Source organism: Hibiscus syriacus, unplaced genomic scaffold (genome assembly GCF_006381635.1).
Source record: "Hibiscus syriacus cultivar Baekdansim isolate YM2019G1 unplaced genomic scaffold, ASM638163v2 tig00004620_pilon, whole genome shotgun sequence".
Taxonomy (NCBI): domain Eukaryota; kingdom Viridiplantae; phylum Streptophyta; class Magnoliopsida; order Malvales; family Malvaceae; genus Hibiscus; species Hibiscus syriacus.
The window spans coordinates 116,167-142,781 of record NW_024062020.1 but is presented as its reverse complement, the minus strand read 5'-3'; the positions used below and the strand labels follow the sequence as shown (position 1 = coordinate 142,781).

Below are 26,615 nucleotides of genomic sequence, written 5' to 3'. Positions count from 1 at the left end.
CATAATATAAATCGGAAGTTGATCCACAAAATACATCTCAAATGATTTTGAGATTAGATTTTATGACATCTCAATTAATATGTTTTTGTCTAGCTCATACAACCTCTAATTTTTAAACGGAAAAAGATAAGTTTGGAACATATGAATTGTCAAATGACCACTTTATAACTTTTAATAGTCAAAAACGGAATAAAATAATACTATATAGTCAAAAGATCATTTTGTAACTTTTAAAAGTTAGAGGACTCAAAATAGTAAAACCCTATAACTGAGGGACCATTTGTGTATTCTATCTTTTTTTAAGTAGAAATGGATTAAAGATTACAATATGATCTTAGCTACGGGAACCATGAATCTCTCTCGAAACATAGCTGGCGATGGGCGGAGAAGCAACACTGAATAAAGTGAGACCAACTTGATGTGGAAATCCGAGTTTCACAAGAGCATCCGTTACTTTATTAGCTTCACGAGGAATCCATATGAATTGCGTTCCCCATTGTCGTTGACGCAATCCCACAATCGCATGAACCAGTGAAATAACGTACCAGCAACACTAGCAGTTTCAATGAGTTTTACGACTTCAAAGGCAGTCAGATTGGACTATGACTCTTCCAAAGCCACGACTCCAAGCAAGATTCAGACCAATAAACATACCCCAAAGTTTAGCCTCAAGCGGTGAGCAACTTGTAAACTGAGTGAAGTCGAGAATCCAATTTCCTACATTGTCTCGGATAACTCCCCCAGCAGAGCTATGTCCCGTGTCATTCGAAACTGTTCCATTAGTGTTAATACAAACCCAGCCAAGGGATGGTTTTTCCCATTGAACAGACTGAACAGCAGCCCGTGCAATACCAGCTCGCAAGGTAGGAGAAGATGTAAACTGTCTCGCCCGAGTTAGTGCAATGTGAAAAGTAGCATCCATTGATTTGCACTCATGGTTAACAAATAAATTCGTTTCTGCGCTTCCAAAGCTGCCAAAAAAATAGAGGAAAAAAGGGGACGCCGAGAGCTAAATTACTCTAATGATAGTCCTAGTAAATGAACCCAAATTGTTGTACAGAAAATAATTTCCTAATCATGGTTACCGCTCACGAATTGTTAAATTGTGTCTCATAACTTTTAACCTATATTCATTAAAATTATAAATGTGACGAGATAAATTTTGAATTATTCAATATCGATTCAATCAAAGTTTGATCAACACGAATTAAATGAACTTTAGCTCGAGTTTGAGCTTGACTCGAATAGTTAATAAGACGAAACGAGGTACTTGACGTCTAACTTAAAACTCGGGAGCTTCAATCGAGTTTTATTTATTTTTTATTTCAAGTGGAGCTTGAACAAGTTTGTGAATTTTTCAATCGAGCTTTAATTTTTTATTTCAAATTCGAGTTAAACTTGACAATTTTAAACTAACAAATTTTTAAGTCAAGTTTAGCTCAATTTTAAACTTTTTGATTTAAATTAAGATCAACAATACTCGAACTCAACTCGATTACAACCCTAATCTTCATCATTCTCAAACTTGGTGACAAAAAAAATCCATTATCAATATAAAAAACATCGTAATCATCATCAAGATTCAACAAGACTAATTGAAACCCTTTGATATATTTAGATTCTCTACTCTTGAACCATATTTTATTGGAAGTTTCATTGGGAGAATAGAATCGTCTATGTATCTAACGGCCAATATTTGAAGGCTCACGTTTCGGTACTATACTTATGCGTCTTTTAATATTTCTCCCTTAATATTATTATGCTTCCATTTCCAAAACCCTAAATATCGAAATTCGCAAAAACCAGATGAAATATCCACAGCTTTAATCTCTCTCTTCTCCATCTCCGCTGGCTCTGCATCAATGTAAGCCACCATAATTTATCGATAAAAGCTTATTAATTTTTCTAGTAATTAGTGTTTTATTTTAACTTTTCCAGATGCACTCCGATTTTCCCCTCTATCAAGTTTTGATTGTTTTCTTAGTAATACAGATGAGAATAAGATTGAAAAGTTTTTGGTTAATTAAAAGAAAGATAATGTTTTGGATGATGCTTATATGTAACAGTGTGAGTGAATTGAGGTTGTGACTGATCTGGTTTAATGCCCCTTCTTCATTTGCTGAATATGAAGTTAGTTAGGGTTTGTTTGAATTATAATTTGAGAGTGTTTTAACCAGATAAACTTTCAGTTAGTTGATTTTATCTCTATCAATATCTGGGTTTCTTTTGCTGTATTGAACTGGCTAGATTCAATCAGCTGGAAAGCACAAAAATGAATTACTAAATATTTAACAGATAAGTTAGTGAAATCTACCCCATTCTTCTTACTTCTTACCTGGTTGCTGCTCTATATTCGGATATTATTCCAGAACCATCTCATTTCTATTGCCTTCAATAATTTGTCAATCACCCCTCTGTAGATAACCAATTGGCGATGTGAAGTGTTCTTTTAAGATTTGAAAGTATAAAACCATGCTGATAGATTACACTGTTTCTTTCTTTCTTATTGTTTGTGATCTGATGATAGTTTCTAATGCTTAGGACTGATGATTTATAATTCTCTGAGTGCTGGTAGATACAGTCATCGATTTTGGAATACAAGCGGCCATCTATTGATTGTATCTTTGCAGCGGGCCATTCAGTAGGTTCCCCGAGTATGAAGGAAGTCAAAGTAAAAGATGCTTCTCCTTTGTGTACTATTGTACCTGATACAGAACCTGGTATCCAGCAACCTTCGTCTCGAAGTGAGGACCATAAGTGTTTGTCTATAAGTGTGATATCTACCCCTGAAATAGAAAAGAAATATGTCCATCGAGTTTATGATGCTATTGCTCCCCATTTTAGTTCAAACCCGTTTTGCTAAGTGGCCAAAGGTTGCTGCTTTCTTGGAATCTTTACCTTCTGGCTCTCTTATCTTAGATGCAGGATGTGGAAATGGGAAATATTTGGGTTTAAATTCTAGCTGCTATTTTATAGGATGTGATATAAGTCCTTCCCTTATCAAAATTTGTGCTGATAAAGGGCATGAAGTTTTGGTTGCAGATGCGGTTAATCTTCCTTACAGAACTAATTTTTGTGATGCAGCGATCTCTATTGCTGTTTTACACCACTTAAGTACAGAGAATAGGAGAAAGAAAGCTATTGAAGAATTAGTACGAGTTGTCAAAAAGGGTGGCCTAGTTCTAATAACCATCTGGGCTGTTGAACAAGAGGACAAGTCATTACTTACTAAATGGACTCCACTTGCTGAAAAGTATGTAGAAGAGTGGATTGGACCAGGTAGTCCTTGTGTTCGTGGCCCTTCATCCCCAACTTTGGAAAGCATTCCTGAAACTGAGGAAAATGATTTGGGTGGGAATCCAAAAGATTCTAGGGAGAGCTTAAATGGGAATATGCTACAATCAATGCGTTCAACCCCGCAAAATGAAGATGATTCATTGGTTTCTAATGATGGAAGGAGTCAGCAGGAATATTTTGTCCCCTGGCACTTACCTTATCATCGCGCTGAAGTTAGTGGTGCCTCTGCCAGTGCTCTTGCAAATGGTTTGGCAAAGAAAGATGATAAGAAGGGTGCTGTAGTGTACAATAGATATTACCACGTGTTTGGTGAGGGCGAGCTTGAGAGGTATGTAAAATCTTTTTTTGTAAATGCTTGTTCTATTTTCCATTTATTTAGCAACATATTAACCAATGGTCGGGCTGCACGTGGGGCAAGCCTCCTTCCCCAGTCGATTGGCTCTCCAATATGGTGTGTCTGTGGTGTGTGATTTTAGATATATGATGCTGAAAACTTCTAGCTATCTAATTGGGATTTTAATAGACTGTTTTGTGTTTTTTATTCGTGCATGTCCGTTTAACTGTTCATATTCGGGGTTTGTGGCTGCCCTCACAACAATGTTGCAAGGTTCGAACATGAGTTCTCTCTTTGAGAATGCATCATGTCTTAGCATTGCACCCAACACATGTCGGTACAGTACACTTTGTTTTTTAGTAAGCTAACCGGACATGATATCATGACATAGTAGTTGGTGTAAATGTTTTTTTTTTTGCTTATGGGGGATGGAAATGGTTTACGATCATGGTTTTTAGAACCGGACCGGTCAGCGAACTGGCTGTGCTACCGGTTCACTGGTTCAATCAGTCGAACCGATTAGACCGGTCGAAAGAACCGGTCGACGTCATAATTAATTAATTATTTAAAAAATTAAATAAAAATATAAAAAACATTTAATAAAAAACAGTTTTTTATATCACAATACATATTCAAATTAAGTTATAACATATATAAGTTAAAAATCATAAAATCAAGTGAAACAAAATGATTCAAATCAATTACAACATAATATTTAAGGTAAAACATATTAAATAATAAATTTAATTATATAATTATAATCAAAAAATAAATTTGAGATTAAAAAAATCATAACAAACGATGTCGTTTGGTTAAATTTTTTAAAAAAAAAAAATCTCACATAGCTAAGAAACATAGAAGAGCATTTCAACTGACTTCTATAAATAATAGAGGTAATTTGACAATCAAAATCATGGGGTCTTTTGGTGAGCATAGAGCGAACTATTCTTTCGCTTCAATCGAGCTTGAATTTCAGGCTTCAATCGAGCTTCTAATTTTTTTTTGAATTCTATTCTTTTTTGAGTTCAAGTTTCAATATTATATTTCGAGTTCGAGTTGAACTTGATAAACGTCGTTTGATTTAATTTTTTTTAGAAAAAAAACAGAACCGATTTTCAGCCGGATCACTGTCCGGTCCGATTCGAACGGTTCACAGTCGGTTCAGCGGTTCCTTCCGGTTCACTAGTAGATGTTTAACCGGTGTAGAATAAACCGGATTAGACAGCGGTTCCCGGTTGAACCGGCCGGTCCGGTCCGGTTTTCAAAATACTGTTTGCAACTGTCTATATTATCGCCTTGGGAACTGATGTCCAAGGGATTTACACGATTTCAGTTAAGATGGAACATATTCAACCATCTTCGTTTATCATCATAAAATCAGTTTGTTACCGGAATGGAAATTATGCCCTGTCATTTACATCTGCAGATTTCTGCTAACTTATTTTACACAAATTTGTGCAGGTTGGTATCGGGAATGGATAATGCTGTGATCGTTGATAAGTTTTATGACAAATCAAACTGGTGTATCATTCTTGAGAAGACGTTGCAAGGATAAAGAATTGCATAAGTACCCGAAGAAATTCAGTTATTGGTTTTCATTGGCGGCCGTTGTACGCCCTTCATGATTAAAAAGTGGCCGGCTAGGAATACTTCACCATCTTCCCCATATGTGACTGAAGACAGATTTAAGACATGGATTGGTCAACCCATATACGTGTTGCTAATATTTATAGGGGGTATGTATGTCTCTCTCCGAAATGAGGAAAACTTGCTGCATAATTCTGCTTTTCAGTTTCGGGTTTTGGATTTTGTGATTCAATATCGGATGGTTATTGTCACCTGCTATTATGTTGTTTCATCTCTCCATGCAAACTCAAAATGCATTTAAAAATTAGTAACCAATAACTGTTATTGCTCGTTAGTTGCCTACAACGCAATTGTTTCCTAACACCATAAGATGGATGTCAAATTTGACCTGAATCTCATACTTTTATCTCAAATTTGACCTAATCTGATGAGTTAACCATCTCAATTCATTCAACTAGAAATTGATCTATAATTCAAAATAATTTGATCTCAAGTTAACTCCAACTTAGTATGTACTTAAATTTGATTTGTATTTAATTTGGATTTACTCAAATAAATATTTTTTCATGCCCTCAAATAAACACACTTAAATTTAAATTAATTATATTTTCAAAATATAATTTAATTCATAACTCAGATCTTATAATTGTATTTTTTATTAATATAAAATTGTATTTGAATATGATATAATAATTTGATGTTTATATAAATTATATATGTACAATATAATCCTAAACATCATATATAATTTAATTTTTACTAGGGTAAATTATGTATTTAGTCATTCGACTATCACTTTAGTTTTGTTTTGGTCATTTAATTATTGTTTTTTTTTCAAAATCATATATAAAGTTAGGTTTGGTCGTTTTTCGTTAAAAAATTAACGGTAATATTAGCGTGTTATTACTGAGAAAAAATTAAATATTTACCATGTCAACAATTATGTTTATTTTTTAATGTCGGGTGACCAAAAACGGAATCAAAACGTAATGCTAGATATAATTTTGAAAAAAAGAAAAAACTAGTTGGGTGATAAAAATTGAACAAAGTGATAATTTGGTGTCTAAATACGAAGTCACACAGCTACTTACATTAACAAAATCGAAAATTCGTTGTAGCGTACGCAAAATATTCCCTCCAAAACCAACCGTCTAGACCACACAGTGACTTCAAGAACACCGGAGCTCAATTCTTTTATTCTCTCCAGCAAAAGATTGACTCTTTTATGAAATGGAAGGAGAAAGCCTAGGCAATAAGCTCCATACCAAGATCGAAATCAACCCCCAAGGCCAAGAACCACCGCCCCCATCCTCATCCGTACTCGACGACCCCGATACGGATAACCAGATGGAAGGGAAACTACCCTTCTTCAAGTCACGGTACCGGCAGAGGGCGTCCGACACATGGCTCATCTCTCTCTTGGTCATCTTCCATCTCATGACTTTTATAACCACCACTCTCGTCAACTATTTCTCACTTCCCAGTGTATTCTTTCAGCCTCTCTCTGAGAATCCCCTGCTTGGCCCCTCTGCTTCCACGTCAGTTCTATTTCCTCTTTGATTCTTGGTGTTTAAAGTGTGTTCTTTCGGGTTTTCTTAGTTAAGGTGCTCTGAATCATAGTCTTTTCGAAGAAAAAGAATTGCTTTGATTGCTGTTAAGTCATTTACTATTCTGAATCAGATTACTGTCATATAAAGATTTTTCACTTTTGCTACCCTTTTCTTTGTTATTTCTAACAATTTTTGTTCAACTTTTTCATGGCTATGATTTTAAGTTTATTGGCCTTAGTTTCCGTGCTGAAATCATGATTGTAATGTTGCAGGCTAGACAAAGTTGGGGCACTTCGAAGGGTATTTTTGGCTCAGAACCCCTTCAATTGGCGTTTCTTCGTTTGCCCCTGGTTACATGCTGGGATCATACATTTTGTAATCAATATCAGCTGTACGATCTTTTTTGGCATCCACTTAGAGAGAGACTATGGAGCTTGTAAGGGAACTGTTCTCATCACATAAGTACCCTTACTTTGCATTGATCCACTAAAATTTTTATTGACTGACATTTTCACTTTTGATTGACAGTGAGAATTGGGGTAATCTACCTGCTTTCTGCATTTTCTGGTAGCTTGATATGTTCACTTTTTGTTAGAAGAAATCCTGTGGTTACTTCCTCTGGTGCTTTGTTTGGATTACTTGGAACGATGCTCTCAGGGCTAATCCGGAACTGGAAAGTTTACTCGAGCAGGTGCTTAATTCTCGTTTTCCTCGTATCGACTAATGTCTATCTCCAACTGATGTTCACTTATCCCTCCCTTTGTGGTTTATTGCAGTGTGCAGCCCTAACAACTCTTTTCACAGTTATGGTGATGAATTTCCTCCTCGGTTTGCTACCTTACATTGACAATTTTGCAAATATCGGAGCCTTTGTATCAGGACTTCTACTCGGGTTTGTGCTTCTACTTACCCCTCAGGTTAGGCAAATGTCTAAAAACAAAGCAGGGTTATTTGAATATGGCGTCAACCGTGCCAAAAATACTATTAAAGTAAAGCAGAAGCTGGAGCTCGACAGGCTGATCCTGAGGAGCATTTCTCTTGTACTGTTTGTTCTTCTGTAAGTTTTGTCCGCCTAAATGTCGAGCTGAATCCATTTTGTTGTTCTTGTTAACAAACGTGTTCGATCTTAGACAAGGGTCTTGTTTCATTTGCAGACTTTCTGGATGTATTGTAGCAGTATTCCTAGGCATTGATATGAATCAGTATTGCGGATGGTGTAGATTCATTGACTGTATCCCTTCCAAAAGGTGGAGCTGCAATGATGGACCAAAGACATGTGAGGTATATATATACTGACACAAATTTGATTATTGTTTTGCTTCTTTTGTGATGATCACTGTCCTTGTGATGGTGGACAAAAGCATCAAAGCAATTACTATCTAATTCCAAACTGAAGTTCTGCTTTCTGATCCATATTTACTTCAAATCCAAAGTATAATGGCATGTAATTGCAGATCATGAAGAGCAGCTCTGAGATGACATTGACCTGTTTGTATAATGGAAACACCAGGTTCTTCCCTTTCACCAACGTTTCACAGGCTAGGATGATGACTTGTGCGCTATGATATGCTGATGATTGACTCGAAATGATCGTACCAACTCGAACATGGACTCGGTTGACCGAATCGGTCAACACAACACATGGCTGGATATACAGTGCATTTCCCAGAGATGCTCATAAGTGTCAAAGCATGACCAAACTATTGGAGATGGAATCATGAAATTGCAAACCATGACAAGAAAATCCATTGCTTCTGTCAATTCTCGCTTTAAACATTTAGTGCTTCGTTCAGTAACAGAACTCCTTAGGTATTGATTAATACGTTGATATGAGTGTTGAAACTAAAGAATTTCCATCCTTTTTTTCCCCTCCACAAATGTTTCATTTTCATCAATGATTTTAAGTAATTACGTCTATAGAAATTATGTACGTTATCAATAGATTAAAAATAATATTTAAATTGATACTACTTTATAATCACCATATATTATTAAATATAGTTATAGATATAGATATATATAGATAGTACTGTAACACATCCATTCGTTTATGTCAATGGAAATGGACAAAACGGTACGAAAAGGGGATGTAATAAAAAAATAGATAAGTGGTTATGTTGTTTATAATATAATCCATAATTAAAGGCTGTGGTGGTAGTTCCTAGCTGTAGATGGAAGACAAGGTGAAGGGGATGGGCGTTTGAATCAACGCAAATTGTTTGGCTTCTTCATCTTCCTTCACTTTCCAATGAAAATCCCAAAAGACCAACATCCTCTTTACTTGTCCCGTTCTCCAAAAACCCACGAGACCTCCAAATCCATTTTCTACATTATTTTATTATCATACTCCATAAACAACATTCAAATAATTAAGAAAAAGATTTAATCGTATTTAGTCACCCAACTATTATTTGAGTTCTGTGTTAGCTATCCAACTATTTTTTTTTTCAAAATCATCACTAATGTTATGTTTTAGTTTTGTTTTAGTCACTTGTTGTTAAAAAAATTAGCAGTGATACTTACATGTCATTATAAGGTAATGTCATGTCATCACTAAATAAAAAAAATGACATGTCAATAGTTTTATTAATTTTTTAACGACCCGATGATTAAAATGAAATCAAAACATAACGTTAGTAATGATTTTGAAAAAAATAATTGTATAATCAAAACGAAACCAAAGTGATAATTATATAACTAAATACGATATTTACCCTTAAAAAATTTGTGGTGAGAAATAAATGTATCCGTTGCTTTTGATTAGCAAGTAGTACTAACAATAAAGCCAGGATTTAATTTTGTTTTGTCTAAGTTCCGCCGTTTATGGGTCATGAATTTGAAGGAACAGTATATTAAATAAGAGAGAAGTACAAGGCCCCATTCTTTTGAAAAAATCAAAGAGAAAATGTCTAGTAAAAATAAAAGCCACAAATTTCAATAGAATGCAAGTGAAGTGAAGGACCAAATTCAGTTGCTCGAGAAGGAAAATAAGACAATGAACTCCACTTGCAAATTTCAAGCTTTTATTTTGGGGGAAATCCAGACCAGTCAAACTTTTTATAACCCAATGAACCCCAAATAGTCTATCATACTTGAACAATGCACCCTCTAATCCATTTCAAATGCCTAAATACCCCCACTTGCCTTCTAAACACTAAAATATACCCTCCGATTATAATTTTGGCCTTCAAATTTCACACATTTAGTATTTATATTTTAACTTAGCACAATTTGTTGGCCTTCGTTCTTTTTAATGTAATTAATTATGTTAAACTTGTCGAGTGATCTCAGTGATAAAAGATAATATTATTCTTTCTAAAAGTCATAAATTCGAACAGTTGTATCTGTTAGGTTTGTATGTGTTTTGTCAAACAATTGATTAAAAAAGTTCTGAACATATATTATCTTGTGACAATCCCATACTATTTTAAAAAAGCATACCATTAATTATTTTAGTTAAATTATTGAAATATGTTTTTTTTTATCAAAATGAATGTTTATATGAAAAATATATGTAAGAACTTTAACAGGAATAGTTATAGTTTTAGCTATTTAAATTAGTTATTAAGTAATTAAAATATAAAATAAAGAATTAAATTATGTCAAATTAATATATAAAGATGAAATATTTTGTTAAAAAGATTAAATCTCAAATTTGAGTATGCTATTTAAACTATAATTTAATCTAAAATACAAAAAAAAAAAAGAAAAATGGGATGAGACAAGGTAGAAATTGGAAGGTCGGAAGGGAGTTCATGAAAGAAATCGTGGAATTTAAGGGACCATTAGCGTTTAGCCATACACTTCAAATTTTTTATCTTTTCCCTAAATAATATTTTATTTAAAATTTTTATAAATACATTCTTTGTAATATATGTTCAGACGTAGTTTGAGTTTATTAACAACCTAAATATATCTAATAGATCCGAACCCATAATATGATAAATAATATTAAAATTAGTTCTCAGTGTTTATTAAATGATTATTTTAGTTTATTTTAATTTTTTTAGCATTTTGGCCCATAATATTTTATTTTAAGATAAAATGACTTATAACATTTCACAGAATAATCATTCTGTCTCTTATTCTTTTTCTGTGCATTTTAGCCTTTAATGTTTCATTTTAGGTTAAAAAAACTCTTAATTTTAGTGTTAATCGTTCGTTAACTAATTGTTTTCATATTGGAAGGAGTTTTTTGTCCTAAAATGAAACATTGGGGGGCTAAAATACTCCCAAAAAAGAATAACGGGTAAAATGATATTTTAATAAATATTAGGGTTATTTTTGACATTATGTCATAAGAAAAATAACATCCTCTTTTTTATTGGGCTAAAGTCATATATATTTAGAATTTTTTTAATCAGTTGACAACGTATTCTTATCCTTACATATACAACTACTCGAACACAAAACTTATGAGAAATCAACATTCCTACTCAATCCACTTAAAAAGTTACGAATTCTTAAAATTTTCTTATAATAAACTGTTATTTTAATATGGAGTACGTATATATTTCTATTTGACTACCCTTCTTTTCTGCCCCATTAAACAAAGAAATGGCAAATTACCATCATACTTTCCCCTCTATAGGAAACACCTTCATTGCTCCCAACAATCCTTTTCTACCTTGGAAACTTGAGCTTCTAAATATCCTCCTCTTTATATCCTTTCCCCCCCCCCCCCCCCCCCCCCCCCTTCTACTCTCACTCTCAAAACTCTTCCCCCCTCCTTAACAATGGATCCATCTTCCACAAGCTCTGTCAATGGCTTCTACACCTTCCTTACTCGTGGCATAGATGAACTTGAACGTGTTTACCTATCCAATAACTTCATGTCACTCCAATTCCTTCAAAGGGTTCTCTCCCTTCTTCGATCTTTCCATTCCCACCTACTCCTCCTTGTCCAAAAACTCCACCTTCCCGTCGGCGATAAGTGGCTCGATGAGTACATGGACGAAAGTTCCAAGCTTTGGGAAGCTTGCCATGTCCTCAAGTTGGGTCTTTCAGGCCTCGAAAACTATTATTCTGTGGTTTTAACATCACTTCTTCTCTCGACACTCATCGATATCTTAGCCCACAACTCTCCAGACAGGTCATTAAATTAGTCCTTTTTTGGTTTTTTAATTGTTGAACCATTGAATTGATGATCTGATATTTGTTAAAAAGCAACAGATAATCCGAGCGATTTCAGGGTGCACAAGGGAAGCTGTGGGACTAGAAGAAGAGAACAAAGGTTTGATGCAAACGAGAATCCAACCGCTTTCATTAAGGTTCGACGAGAAGGTGTCAATAGAATCGAAGCTGAACGGGTTCAATGGTTTTCGAGGAGTATTTACGCAATGAGGAATGTGAGCTCATTGCTGCTGATGATATTGCTGTACGGGCTGGTGTATTGCTGGCCGGAATCGAGTTTCTTGAGAGGAGGAAACGAAGGGTGTATATTTTTCGGATCGACGTTCATGATATCGACGGCGAGGCTGCAGAGGAGGGTGGCGGAAGAGATAAACGGAATGAATGGGAGGGGCGGGGGGATATTGATGTATGAGTATAGGAAGGCGAAGATGGCGATGGAAGAGGTGAGAGAGGAGATGGAGAGTGGAAGTGGAGAGGAAGGGATGATGAGGGAAAGAGTTGAAAACATGAAAGGATGCTTTGGGGTGTTGAGATGTGGAGCAGAGAACATTGTAGCTCAACTTGATGATTTCTTTGATGAGATTGTTGAAGGGAGGAAGAAACTCCTGGATTTTTGCAGTCACAGGTAGAAGAAGACTAGGAATTTTCATAATGTTAGAGGTACACAAAATCAGTCGGTTTTAGGGTTGTTGTGCCCTTAAACACTTGTCCTCTTTTACAATGTGTCATTTAAATTCTTCTTTCATTCACTGCGGAGATACTATAATCACAAACAGAGTATTTGTGGGCTTAAACAATCTGTTAAAAAAACTGGAATCCATAATTGAGGGAATACAATCCTTTCTTCGAGTTAAAATAATAATAATTTCCATCTCTACAACTCAAAAGGTAGAGGTGTAAATGAATTGTTCGTTAACCGTTTATATGGCGTAAATTTAGAATAAATACAAGGTAACACCTATTGAAAGATTCTTAATCATTTTTTAATGAACGTTCATATCTCTGACATTTGTAGTGTTCGAATTCAATATTTCAAGAGATAACAACAAATCCCTTAACTACTAAAAAAAATTGGCTTGTTTGAGAAGGCGACAAAACCTCAAGGGATAACATCCTTGTTTAGAAATTATCAAAGATTTGTTTTTTTATATTTATCAACAAACTCGTTTAATGGTTTGTTTAAAAAATCGTTTACTTTTTATTTTTTATATTTTAAATATTGATAAATGTAAGGACTAAATTGAATACATGATAAAAGTTGATGTTTAAACTATGAAGCTTAAGAAGTTTAAGCATTAGTAACATAATTTTATCATTTTTTGACATTCAAACGAAAATGTTTCCGAATGTTAAATGAATACTCAATCATTTTACAATGAATCCAAGACTTCAAGTGATAACAATCATCTTTTTAACCACTAAAATCTTCGTGATTATACCTAAAACATTTAAATTAAAAATATACGTTCAAATTCACATCATTAAATTCAAACATTGATAATTATTATATTCATAAATGTTGATGGGTCATAATTCAATCTATATAATTATTACAATATATTATAATTTGGATAAAATTTATATAAAAGAAGAAGGAAAGCAGTTGAGTGAAGGATTCCCTTTTTTAATAAACAAATTAGATCTAAAGTTATGGACGCGTGTAAACTATATTGTTTGAACCCAAGTTATTAAAGGAAATAGAATTTCTTTAATTATTGGGTTTATTCTAAGAGTTTCTTTAATTATTAGTTTGAGTTGATTATAAGGCATCTATTCGAAAGATTTTTAATCATTTGACGGTGAATGTTCAAAAACTTTTGTAAATGTCATGTTTAGACTCGAGACTTCTGAGGATAACAATTATTCTTTTAGTCATTGAAATCACTTGATTCGTAGTTTCAAGAATTTAATTAAATGAATGTTGAATATATAAATGGGAGATTATATTGGGGATTCCACTTGTGTGAATATATCATGCATTTTGTGACTGCCGGGAATTCATGGGTTGCCTCCCTTCAAGGGTTCCATGTTCCATGAAAGACTGCTGAATTAATTAAAAGAAAAAAGAGGACATTGTTTAGAATATCAAAGTAGTCATTAAAACAAGGACAGCGGTGGTGGCACGATGTGTTGAATAAGTTTAGGAAGAACAAAATTATGGTATTGGCAGTGTGATGCATAATATGTGGCCGAACTTTCGTATACGACAAATCATCCTTACCCCTTCCAACAACCCACATTTCATGTTCCTTCTTTTTTATTTTTATAAGGCTAGTTTTGTTTTGTCACGTCTTAATTTACGGTTAATTTAAGATGATTTTCAATTTAAAAATTATAGAAATTTATAACATTTTTCTTATCGTAATTGAAAAATTACATTATGGAAAAATTTAGGACTTACAATCGAAAATATTACTCTTTCTAATCTAAACATTTACGCTTTTATTAAAAAAAATTTGTTATAACTCATTTATGTATTTTTTTAAAATTTTATATTAACAAGTTGTATTTTAGAATTTCTCATTTTATAATTAAAGTTCTTTTTCCTCCTTGCATCAGTTACTCAAACTAGACGGTTTTCTTTTTTAAGAAAATAACTAACAGTAAGAATTTCAAGTTTAGGCAGAGACAATTTCATTGTACCATGCAGGAAGTGTTTGCCTTGTCCCGGTAAATATCCATGACAAACTGCAGCAAGGGAATAGTGCCTAACTAGGGCACAATAAAATTTTCTTGAAATCGATTTAACCCATGGTAATTGGTTAAGCCATTTACGTCCATAAATTCGATTTAAATAAACGGTAAGTTTATCTATTAGTGTTCTCAATAGTAAAATGGAATTGTTGTTTCATAGAAAACTCAAATTGAGTAATTACGTTTACAGTGTGTTTACGTTATCGATTGACTAAGAAAAAATCTGAACAAATATTACTTTGTAAATCACTCAAGACTATTTAAAAAAAAAGTGAGTAAATTAATTAGTTATCGTTAATGAAATAAATATTTTTTTTGGATAATTAAAATTTTTATTACCCAAAATCAGCATGTACACATTAAGATACAAAAGAATCAGAGCGAAGTAAGCAGTGATCATCCAACACAAAACAAAGATCACCCTATATTCCAATTCCTAGAAAGAGTAATATTAACATTGTCATTACTATTGAATTTTCTATTGTTTAATGCAGTCCAATTATATATCTGATAGTATGAATAATTCTTGAGCATTCTTGGATCTACCTTGGAACATTCGCTTGTTTCTTTCATCCCATAGTAAGTAAATAGTGGCATTAAAAGATAACTTCAGAATAAGAGTGAGCATTGATTTGCCTTTCCAAGCATTGGAAGCCCTTGCGCAAAAAGCGTCCCACGGGTAAGGGAAGAAGTGAAGTCCCGAGAGAGAAAAAACATTTTTTCAGATTGATGTAGCCATAGGACAGAGCAGAAAAATATGGTCCCTTGTTTCCAAATGCTCATCACAGAAAATACATTTGCAGTTTAGTCTTTCTCTTGTAGGAAGCCTATCAAGCAAACCATCCAAGAGATTAAACTATGCTTAGGAATGTGCATAGGAAACCAAAGTATTTTCTGCCAGGGAACAATAGCTTTCTTAACTCTAATAGCATCCCAAACTGCTGTAATTGTCGTAGTTCCAACGTCCAGAACAGGACGAGCTTCCTGTCTTAATTTTAGGAGTTTCCTTAAGCTCCAACTTTGAGATGAACGGATGTCAACATTCCAAAAGTCTTTGTCCTTAAATAAATGTATAATTCGATTATTTTTATTTTTAGTGTATCATAGGCCTATTCGTTTGACAATCTTGTAAGAAATTACGAAGGGTTAAAAGGACAAAGATCGAAGATATTATTTTTAAGTATATTTTGTTAAACGTGTATCCTTTAAGATTCAAGGAGCACTTTAAAATTATGGGTGTTGAATAATATTTGGAAGACCCAATTGGTTTAATGACCAGTTAAGTTCGTAAAAAGTAACGTTTCTGTTATTGGTATTTATGAAGGCTTAGAACTGGGTTTGTTTTGTGTAACATTCTCTTCACTTTTAAATTTAGTCGGGTCTTACGTTTCTGTCTATATGCAGAGATTTTTTCGTATGGATTTATTTGCAGGGATTACTGCCCAAGTACAAACGCGCATATGATATTAATGATATTAATGTCTGTATATGAATATGTTCAACTATGTATTTATATTTATGTATTTATTTATACATGCATTGCATTTTATCTATATTTTTAATTTTCTGACTGCCGGAGGTCTTCCACGGAAGCTACTCTCAACCTGGCGTTGGGGGCAGCCTACTACCCTACCTCCCCCTTACCCCATTGCATATAGGAATTGGGTTTTGTTGTTGTTGTTCCTTAAAGTATTGGGTTCGAGCACTATGAATACTAGATGTGTACTCGTTTAATGCCAAATAGTTAAGAATTATCTTTAAACAAATATTATCTTATACTTACCTCGCCTCGAATATGATTACAGAACTAATTACCGAGAGTTAGGCCTGTAAACGAACCGAATGCACACGAACAGAGGTATGTTCATGTTCTTCATTTAATAAATAAACGAACATAAACGAACACGAACATAAACGAACAAAATTTTTTGTTCATGTTTGTTTATTAAGGAATATAACTTGTTCATGTTCGTTCATTTAAATAAACGAACATAAACGAACACGAACATAAACATGAACATAAATGAACAAACATAAGCGAACACGAACATAAACGAACATCAACGTTGGAGACCCTACCTTCCATTGTTCTTTCATAAAAATAGTCGACAATGCAAATCAACCAAATCTACGTGATAAATACGTAAGAACTGATTAGCAGTGATGAAATGTTTGAAGATATCAAATATTTCGATCGATCTTTTAAAAATATTAAATGATTCACACGACTTTAATTTAACGCTATAACATTTATCTTAGTGGTCCATGATTACATAAGAACAATCATTTTCCACTACGTTATCTAATAAATTTGCCGGCTAAAAGTTTTGTGACATTAATGTCAGAATTTAGTGAGGTTTGTTAATAATGGTCATTTCCGTTGGCAGAGTAGAAAATTTAACATCATGAAGATTTCGAACGGTACAAATTGGACTACAAGACAATAACATAGATCGAAATCCCTTCGATGCTACATATCGTAAATGATATTATTGCTAAACCACCATTTAAAATTTTAACGTACCTAAAGTGTACTCCACAACTAAAGGTCACACAAGAACTATGAAAAGAAAAGTTCATTGTCAAAGTGTATTTTCTACTTATTAATGGGTTCTTCCTGTAAACCATTACTTCCGTTATTACATTCTTTTTCAGAAATTGCATAAACCTTTGTTTTGTTTTCTGGCAAATTCTATATATTTTTCTCTTTACTGATGCTCATATACTTCCGATTGTTACCTTTATCTTCCCATCTATTTCTAGAAAGAAGTATGATGTTTTCTTGAGTTTTAGATGTAATGATACCCGCAATAACTTTACATATCAACTATTAAGCCAAATAAAACAGAGAAAGAGATGAAAACAAACCTGTAAAATTTCAGATTGCATTATAATATAAATTGTTTTGAAGCTTTCAGCGATCGTTTCAAATAAATTGGGTTAATTATAGAGTTGGTCATCGGAATATCAGATTAATTAATATTTTTAAGATACTTACAAATTGCTCACCAAAATTGATTTAAGAAGATTGGGTTAAACATAAATGAAAGAACATAAACAAACATAATCGAACGAACATAAACGAACATAACCGAACGTTCACGAACGTAAATGAACGAACGAGACATATGTTCATGTTCGTTCATTTAATTAAACGAACACAAAATCTTGTTCATGGTCGTTCATTTAATAAATAAACGCACATAAACAAACTTCCCGCCGCACGATTCATAAACGGTTCGCTGAACGTTCAGTTCATTTACAGGCCTACCGAGAGTTGCCTTGTTCGGATTGCCAAGACAAACGCAATATCTATTTAAACTTTAGACAATAATTTTTTTTCAAATTGTTTATTCAGGACAATTCTATAAACTACGAACATGGTTAAATTACTGACTAATACAAGTTAACTTTTTATATTATAATCAACACTATACTAATGTTAATATTCTATTAAACCATGTATAATCAATGAGTTAATATTTATTTATTACTTTATCGATTTATATGCAATATCAAATTTAGGAACAATGTACACGACTTTTTCTAATAGGAGTTAAATGGCTTAAATATAAAAAGTATTTAATCTATGTTTGTTTTTTTAATTTAGTGCCTAACGTTTATTTTGTTCTAGTTTGGTGCTTAATATTTCATTTCGTTACTCAAAACGGGTTCAGTCGTGACGGACAGTTATTTTCTTCATTAAGTAACATGTGTCACAATCTCGTAATTTTAAATTTTTTAAATATTAAAAATATTATTATATTTATAAAAAATCCTTATTTCTTTTAATTACAAAAAAGCTTCAAAATCCCTAAGATCCCCAAATCCTAACACTAATCCATCGTCGGTGCCCTTTCCGACTATGACCACCGTCACCGACGTAGTCCTTGTCATCATCCTAGTTATAAGTAGCCGTAATTGTTGTCGATTGGCCTAAAATTGCTTGGGATTGCGATTTTCATCCTAGAATTTTGGGGTATAAAACGTCGATTAGTTGTCGATCGATCGTTGATCAATCACGATTTCATAGGGTTTTGGTCGTTGGGAGGAGGTGAGGTCGGGTAGAGCTTCGTTGACGGAAAAGGGTGGCGGTCGACGTGGATTTAAGGGTTGAAACGAATGTTTTCAAAGTTTTAGGGTTATTTCAAAAATTTTGTTTTCTTTTAAAAAATATATAATTTTATTTTTTTATTTTATATAATTTTTTTAAAATTATCAAATTATGACATGTGTCACTTAACGGAAAAAACTAACGGTCCGTCACGGATTGACCCATTTTGAGTAAAGAAATAAAACGTTAAACACCAAATTTGAACAAAATAAACGATAGGTATTAAATTGGAAAAACATGTTTAGATTGAACACCTTTTGTATAATTAAGCCGAGTTAAATTGATAAAAACGCATGAGAGACTAAAAATTGTTTTACTTTTTTTTAATTATTATCATGTAAACGATTAACAGTTTTTCAACGGAGATATTGTTTTGCCCTTTTATGAAATGTACAAATATAGATTTTTCAATAAAAAAATAATTTTGAAAGAAAACAAGTACATAGGAAGGATAATAACTGAACTCCCCATATAAAAGAAGCACCGACCTAAAATGAGTCCGAAAGACCCCAAAGAAACCACACAAACAGGTGTAAAAAGAATTCCTATCCAGGGATGAGCAAACCCAAAACAGAAGAAAATGAGCAGCATTCAAAAAACAAGAGAACTTGAGATCTACCATGACAAAACTTCGACGCTAGGCTGAGTTGAGATGTTCATACCCTACAGAACAAAGAAGAAAAAAACAAGAGAAAGAAGCATCAAAGAAAGAAAGAAAGAAAAAAAGGAACTCCAAAACCCATCTTCAATCCCTCAAAATCCTTGTGGACGGAAGGAGAACTTTTTCCTTGGTTATAAGCACCCTCAAGAAGAGTGCAACCGACCTGAGGGGGGGAACTCCATCGAGCAAATCGGAAGACTCTTCAAAAGCAGCTATAAACAAACCCAGAATTGGAAAGAAATAACTAAAGGGGGAAGGGGTTTCAGAGGACCTGAACCACACCCAAACCATTTCAAAAAATGTCTTCAACTTTTAAAATGAAAAAAAAGAGAGTTGAGGCTAGTCTGCTCTTAATTCAATCCTTCTTACCACTTTCGCCCCTTCCCCTTTCAGATTTTAGCTCATTAGTTAAAAGGAAATGTTTGGTTTACAAAACATAACATAATTTCTATAATTAAATTACATATATTTACAACATGTTCACATTTCTTAATGTAAATTATCTAAAGATATTTTTATTAAATTATACTTGACACGTACAAAATGTAAATTGAAACAAATTTAGACATCATTAAAATAAATACTTAGACTTCATATGCTAGATAAAGTTCGCTTATCCTCCAGTGGATTACAACCATATGGATATTGTAAGATACTAAGATATGTTGAAAAAAATAATTATATTGTAAATCTATAAATATTTTTTTTATTTGAAGTATTATGACCTTCAATATTTTATTTTATGGTAAAAGTGATCCTATTTTAAAATGTTAAAAATTTATTGATTGACAATTTTTCATCAACAAAGGATCTCTTTAATCAACAGTAAAACGTTGATATCAAAATATTAAAAAATATATATAGATCAAAATTATTATTTAATCAAACGTATTAAAAGGATTTTTTTGTCATTATACCTTTTTTTCCCTTAATGGGTAAAACTAATCAAAATTATAAAAAGAGGAGATTACCTATCCCTACAGGATTCAAACATAGAATCTTACATTAACATCGAGAATGTAAGATTCCTTGGCCAAACACTCGCTTACTATTTAAAGAGGCAAAATTGATATACTTTTCAGATCAGTGTCGGAGGGAAATCAAACATAGCAAAACGCCAAACCAAAGAGCATGGAATTTGGAATCCAAACTCAAATAAAATGCAACTCTCTAGTGTATTCAAACTCCATATATGTCAACAATTTTTTTATCAATTCAAGTGTCTTAACTTTCCAAAACTAATACCCAAAAAAAAACCTCAGGATATGTCCACTACTGACCGTGTAAAATTAGGCTCTTTTGTGGCAGCTTCCAGAACTACTGTCCCTCGCCAAAATAGAGCTCATAAAACGAACTGGTTTTCTCAAAATCCTCACCACGGGTTTTGTCCGTACCAAAAATCATAAGCATTTGCGGGTGACTTTTGGATACCATTTCTATGATTTCCAATCAAAGCCCTGGTTTTAATGCTCCACTCTTTCATCTGGCTTTGATAATGTTGCTAAAGAATAAGGGAATTATTTGATTTGATACTCATTATTGATAGGCGGTAGTAAAGCAGAGGCCGGAAAGAACTAAAAGCAGTTGCACATTCTATTGTTCTTTTTGAGAAGATGCAGGTATGAGTCTAGAAAAAATTGATGAATATTTTGTTCAACCTTCATAATCCTAAATATCAATATAAAAATTCAAAACATGCCAAAAGATGAAAGCAACCTAAGAGCATGATCTATAACCACAGTAGCATGACAAATTAACAATAAAAAGTAGAGCACTTCTAGAGGAATAGGATGCCCTAAAGAAAAAGCTTTATAATGTCCAGGCCGCAAGTACATCATGTAAAATAACATCTAATATAAAAGGAATTGGTAAAACTTGGACAACAACAACACATTTATGCATCCAAATTGTAGAATGATTTTGTGAAATCCAATAAGAGAAACAATACCTAAAGAGTTACTCATTTGCAAGATGTGGGATTGGATTCATTCACAAAGAAATGTCTTTGAAAGCTGAAGCTCTTTCACATCGGACGTCTATCCCATCAAGCAGCTTTGAAAAGCCATAAGTTGAAGAAAGATCTAATGTGTTCTTTTCACTCACCGCTTCATCATATCTTTTACCACTTTCATCTTCCATGCTACCAAATATGCTTCCAACAGGATGAATTATCTGGCCAAACAATTGAAATGAATTAACACCTACTTTGCTCGAGCTGCAGCCCACATTTTCAGTCAATCCTGTGCCGAACGAAACCATGCTGCTCTGGCTATCTGGTGACAAGTTGTCAGACTGTGAACTGCCAATGTTAAGCTCAGTGGATATCCTATTCAACTTGGGCTGCCAAAAGTTGCTGGATAAACTATCAGTGGACATCATTGGGGTATTCTCACTCACATAGTTGGTTGAACCTTGTATGAGAAAAGGATTTTGCCTGGCCCCCTGCATGCCAGCAGGAAAACAATTGTAATTCAACAGTGATGGATTCATGTGCTTCATTGTTGAATTGGTTAACCCCGTCATAGGGAAGAAGATTTCTCCCTCTGCATCAGCCAGCCCAGATTCCCGAGAAAGCTTGTACTTCTTTGCCAAGGGAAATGAGGAATAAAGCGGTAAGGAGGAAGCAATTTCAACTTGCCATGGGCTCACTCTCCTAGCATTCGGAAGAACATCAGGATCATCCCATGCAACCTAATGATATAAAGAATGAAATTTTGAGTCAGCAAAGGTAAAGAGGAAGATATTTTATAAGTAGCAAAATGGATAAAAACCTAGTAACTCTCAAAAATCTAAATGTAAGATTAAATAACCCACATCCTTGCACAAAACCCAACAGCCAAAATGTGGGCTCTGAAATAGAAAACATAACACTAAGTAGAAACATAACAAGATACATTTCAACCAAGCATCAAAACAAAAAATAGCCGAATTGATGCAAATTGAAGTTATTAAACTGTAATTTTCTTGTTAATCAAGTGGCTCAAAGCTGAATACATAAGCACTTTATTCTTTTAACAAATATTAAGTAAATTTAGATTCACGCACAATAATATATATAACTGTTACTCCTAAGGAGAAACCACTACATAAAAAGCCACTCAAAAGTCAACACAACCTATAAGAAAAATGAAATGGATGCAAAGCGTTCCCAATCTAAACCAATCACTAAAATCTGAATTGCACCATCCCAACCTCAAACCTTGATCGACTTCCTATGGAGATTAACTCCAAGATTTATTGTACATTTTTTCTGGTTACTGTATCTCCAATCTCATTAAAAAGTCAAATTTATTGATTGAGAATCTCAGTACAGGGCACTGATTTTAGGGGAAAATAAGCAAAAAATGATATATAAGAAAGTAAAATGCAGCCTGCTGCTATTCCTCGCTCCATCAATCTACCATCAAAACTTTTTCTAAGTTGAAGTTATCAGCAAAATGCATTCTGTTTAACACCACAATTCAAACAACCGAGTCAAAGCATTTTTACCAGAAGCATTCGCCAAGGAGAACCAATCCAGGGGCCAGAATCCGACGGAGCAGCAGAAATAACAGTCCCTTGAAAGCTCAACATTCTCGAGGAATCCTCTGTTTCAACTGCCATCTTCACTCTGGTCCCACCAGACCAGCATATACTGAGTCCAGCCTCCACCAAATCGCTCTCACCACAAAATCAGTCCAACCGGGCCGAGGATAGTACACAACCTCGAATGGCAACCCTTCGCGGCTCTTTCCGCCGATTCTGCAACCGCCTCGGCCGTCATCCTCCCCCTTCCTTCCCCTTTCATTGCTCCTCCATCACTTGTCTCTCTCCACCTCCCAGAATCCCCTCCAACTCCTCCTTTCTTCATCGCCCGACGGACTCCAATAAACATTTTCCCATTTCCATCCCTCATGAAGACAACGGAATCTCCAGCGATGAGCTTCTTTTGATTAACGAATTTGCTCCATCCCGTAGTGAGCAGATGCCGACGCGGCGTTCCACGGTAAATGTGGCGAAACTCCCAAGTCCCACCGCGAACATCAGTGACGGAAAGAGTCTGAACCGGCGGCTCAGAATTGTAGTCAAGCGGCGGGAAAATAGAGTCAGCGCAAAACCGCGGGACGGAGAATCCGCCGCCATTGTTAGCATCGGACGGCGTTAAAATCTTGGAAAATGAAACGATCTTATCAGAATCTTCGACATCACCGTTAATGTCAAGAAATTGATTGGGAAGTCTAGAAGGTTCAACAGGGACGAGAAAGAGTTTCACGAAGACTTCGTCAGTTTTCGGATCGGCGAGGCAATGAACGTCGGAGATAATGCAAGGGATGAGAGGCCTCGAGTGTACGAGAGAAGATAGTAACGGCGCCGAACCGCAGGATTGTTCCATGTGTCCTTGAGGAAAGTAGTAAACGCTGGAGTTAACAATGGGGATTCGAACGGAAGAGCCAGCGCAAGTTTCGCCAGATCCTTGAATCGAGGTGGCGAACCTCCGCAGCAGGTGGCTGTGGAGGCGGCATCGATGGATGTAGGGTTTAAAAGGAGAAAAAAAGATACGGTATGTTGAAAAAGGGAAGAATCGGAAAAGATTGTGAGAGTCGGAGAAACAGGCAGAAAAGCGATCTGTTAGCGTCAGGAGAAATATGTAACAAACCTAAATAATAATAATTAATAAATTAAAATTTTAAAAGAATTAATTTAATGAAATTAGGGACCAAATTGAAAATTTTCATAACTTACATCCAGTTTTAGAAGTTACATAAATTTAGAGACATATCCCTGAATTTACTCATTTTATGTCAGCAAGAAAAAAAAATGGTTACGTGCAGCTGGGTGTCAAACCCTTATCACCCATAAAAGCCGGCCACGCTCTTATCTAGGCTAGGCTAGGCTACTATACATGTTAATTTTTTATTAAAATTTTACTTGAGGCTTAAAGCCCGGGTTATATACCCAAAATTCACAATTCTCAAATCCATAATCCCCAACCCACACATCCTTGTCGGCCTCACCAACCCACCACTATCCGGCCCTCTACAACCCTTACTCGACTCACCGTCGATCGGAAACCAAGACCTGAGCCCTGTCGCACCGTGAATCAATGTTAATCGACGCTTGAAGCTTCACCATTTCCAAACTCGCCACATTGATTTTCCCTCGATTTCGACCGATCCAATGACGGTACCATCTCATCGCCGACTCCGTTGGCTTCTCTAGTGTCGTGCGCTCAAAACCCAACCGGTAGGTCTCTGCATTGTCATCATTCTTCATCGGGGTAAGTTTTCGACCGGTTTTCGGTTAGTTTTGGCGAGTGTTATTGCAAAATTAAGTTTGAAAGTGGTTAATTCGAGCATGTAAAAGATTGGGGGAGTATCGGCCAGTCAAAATGACCCCCGTCACTGTCATATGCGTCGCTACGTGCCGATAGGGCTGTAAAAATCGGGTAATCGTTCAGGTTTCAGTCGGATCCTGACAGGTCGGGTAAAATCAGATACATGTCAAATCAGGTAAATTTGACACCAGATCCAGATCGGGTTCAAGTCAGGTCATTTTCAGTTCAGATCGTTGCCAATTCAGGTCCGAAGCAGTTAAAAAGCAGCTTAATTCATGTTCGGATGGACTTCAGGCGGATCTCGTTCAGATCAAGTCACATCATTGGCAGATAAAATTCATGTCGGATCTCTATCGATACGGATTGAGTTCAAATCGGGTTAATTTTTATTTTTGGATTAATTATTTTCGTCTTTCGCGAACGTTGAATTGCAATTTGTAATTGTATATGATTTAGAGTAAATTACTAAGAATATAAATAATCACGGTTCAATTTTATGAAAAATACAAATTTAAGAATTAAATTGAACAAATATGAAATTACAAATAAAAATTTAACAATATTAAACAACACACATTGATGAGGGATCAAATCGAAATAATTTTAAATTATGAGGTTGAAGTTAATACAAAAAAATACTAAATTATACCAATTTAAAAATTATGGGCCAATTAAAAAAAATCAAGTAATAAGTATGGATCAATTTCATACGCAAATAAAAATTTGGAGGACTAAATTGAACAAATATGAAATTAAAAAAATTAAACAACACACATTGATGAGGGATCAAATCGAAATAATTTTAAATTGTGATGTTGAAATTAATACAAAAAAGTACTAAATTATATCAATTTAAAAAGTTATGGGCAAATTTAAAAATAGAAATAAGTAATAAGTATAGGTCAATTTCATATGCAAATAAAATTTGGAGGACTAAATTAAACAAATATGAAATTACAAATAAAAATTTAAATATATTAAACAACACAAAAGGGATCAAACCGAAATAATTTTAAATTTTGAGGTTAAAATTAATACAAAAGTACTAAATTATACCTATTTAAAAATTATGGGCCAATTTAAAAATAGAAATAAGTAATAAGTATGTGTCAATTTCAGGTGCAAATAAAATTTGGAGGACTAAATTGAACAAATATGAAATTACAATAAAAATTAAATATTTATACACACAAAAGGGATCAAATCAAATAATTTTAAATTTTGAGGTTGAAATTAATACAAAATGTACTAAATTATACTCATTTAAAAAGTTATGGGCCAATTAATAAATATAAATAAGTAATAAGTTGAGAAAAAAAATTAAAACAACTAATATATATATATTGTGACACCCCCAACCCGTACCCGACCCGGATACGAGTCCGAGTTGTCATATTGACTTTCAAACTTTGACTCATGACAAAAACTCGAGAAAATTTAAAACTTTCATTAAAGTCACAGCGGTTTGTTTAACTCAATCAATTAGTACATGCCAACTATTCAATATACAGAATACATCTAATTCAAGACATTTCTGATCTAATATTCGGTAAGAAGTAACTGATCGGTCTTGCTCCTCTTCACTTTTCTTCTAGCTTTCCGAAACCTACATGTGAAACACTCACACGCTAAGTCGATGACTTAGTGAGACATAAAAACATATAACCACTACTAATGCATTCATAATCTATACTTATTATATCATACAAAATCATACATTCTGTCATGCAACCACTATCCACTTGTACACACACATCATTCACATATTCTTATAACAGGTTTCCTAGCACAAAACATGTAAATCATATGTAAGGTATTTTATTATCTCTTTATTAGTCTTATTTCGTTCTTTATCTTTTCTCATAAGTTCTTGCATCAATCCTCTTAACCAAGCTATATTCACATCATCATATCATATATCACTTAATACC

The 26,615-nt window shown here is 34.1% G+C and overlaps 2 protein-coding genes and 2 pseudogenes across 2 annotated transcripts; 3 read left to right on the top strand and 1 right to left on the bottom strand.

Annotated features, from left to right (window-relative positions):
- The first annotated feature begins 1,786 nt into the window (after nt 1-1,786).
- Nucleotides 1,787-5,489, top strand: LOC120195568 (tRNA (carboxymethyluridine(34)-5-O)-methyltransferase-like). Its single transcript, XM_039197553.1, is given in 4 exon segments — nt 1,787-1,864; nt 2,542-2,848; nt 2,850-3,625; nt 5,093-5,489. Coding segments are annotated over 3 exon segments (1,062 nt in total). The 5' UTR covers nt 1,787-1,864; nt 2,542-2,656; the 3' UTR covers nt 5,187-5,489.
- Nucleotides 5,490-6,420: 931 nt separating this feature from the next.
- Nucleotides 6,421-8,382, top strand: LOC120195338 (RHOMBOID-like protein 8). The gene is made up of 5 exons (XM_039197404.1): nt 6,421-6,756; nt 7,041-7,204; nt 7,297-7,825; nt 7,923-8,049; nt 8,223-8,382. Exons 1-5 carry the CDS (start codon nt 6,449-6,451, stop codon nt 8,331-8,333), a joined length of 1,239 nt encoding a protein of 412 aa, XP_039053335.1. The 5' UTR covers nt 6,421-6,448; the 3' UTR covers nt 8,334-8,382.
- A 3,120-nt stretch (nt 8,383-11,502) lies between these two features.
- LOC120195488 lies at nt 11,503-12,569 on the top strand (annotated as a pseudogene).
- An 8,694-nt stretch (nt 12,570-21,263) lies between these two features.
- Nucleotides 21,264-23,872, bottom strand: LOC120195556 (annotated as a pseudogene).
- Between the last annotated feature and the right edge of the window lie 2,743 nt (nt 23,873-26,615).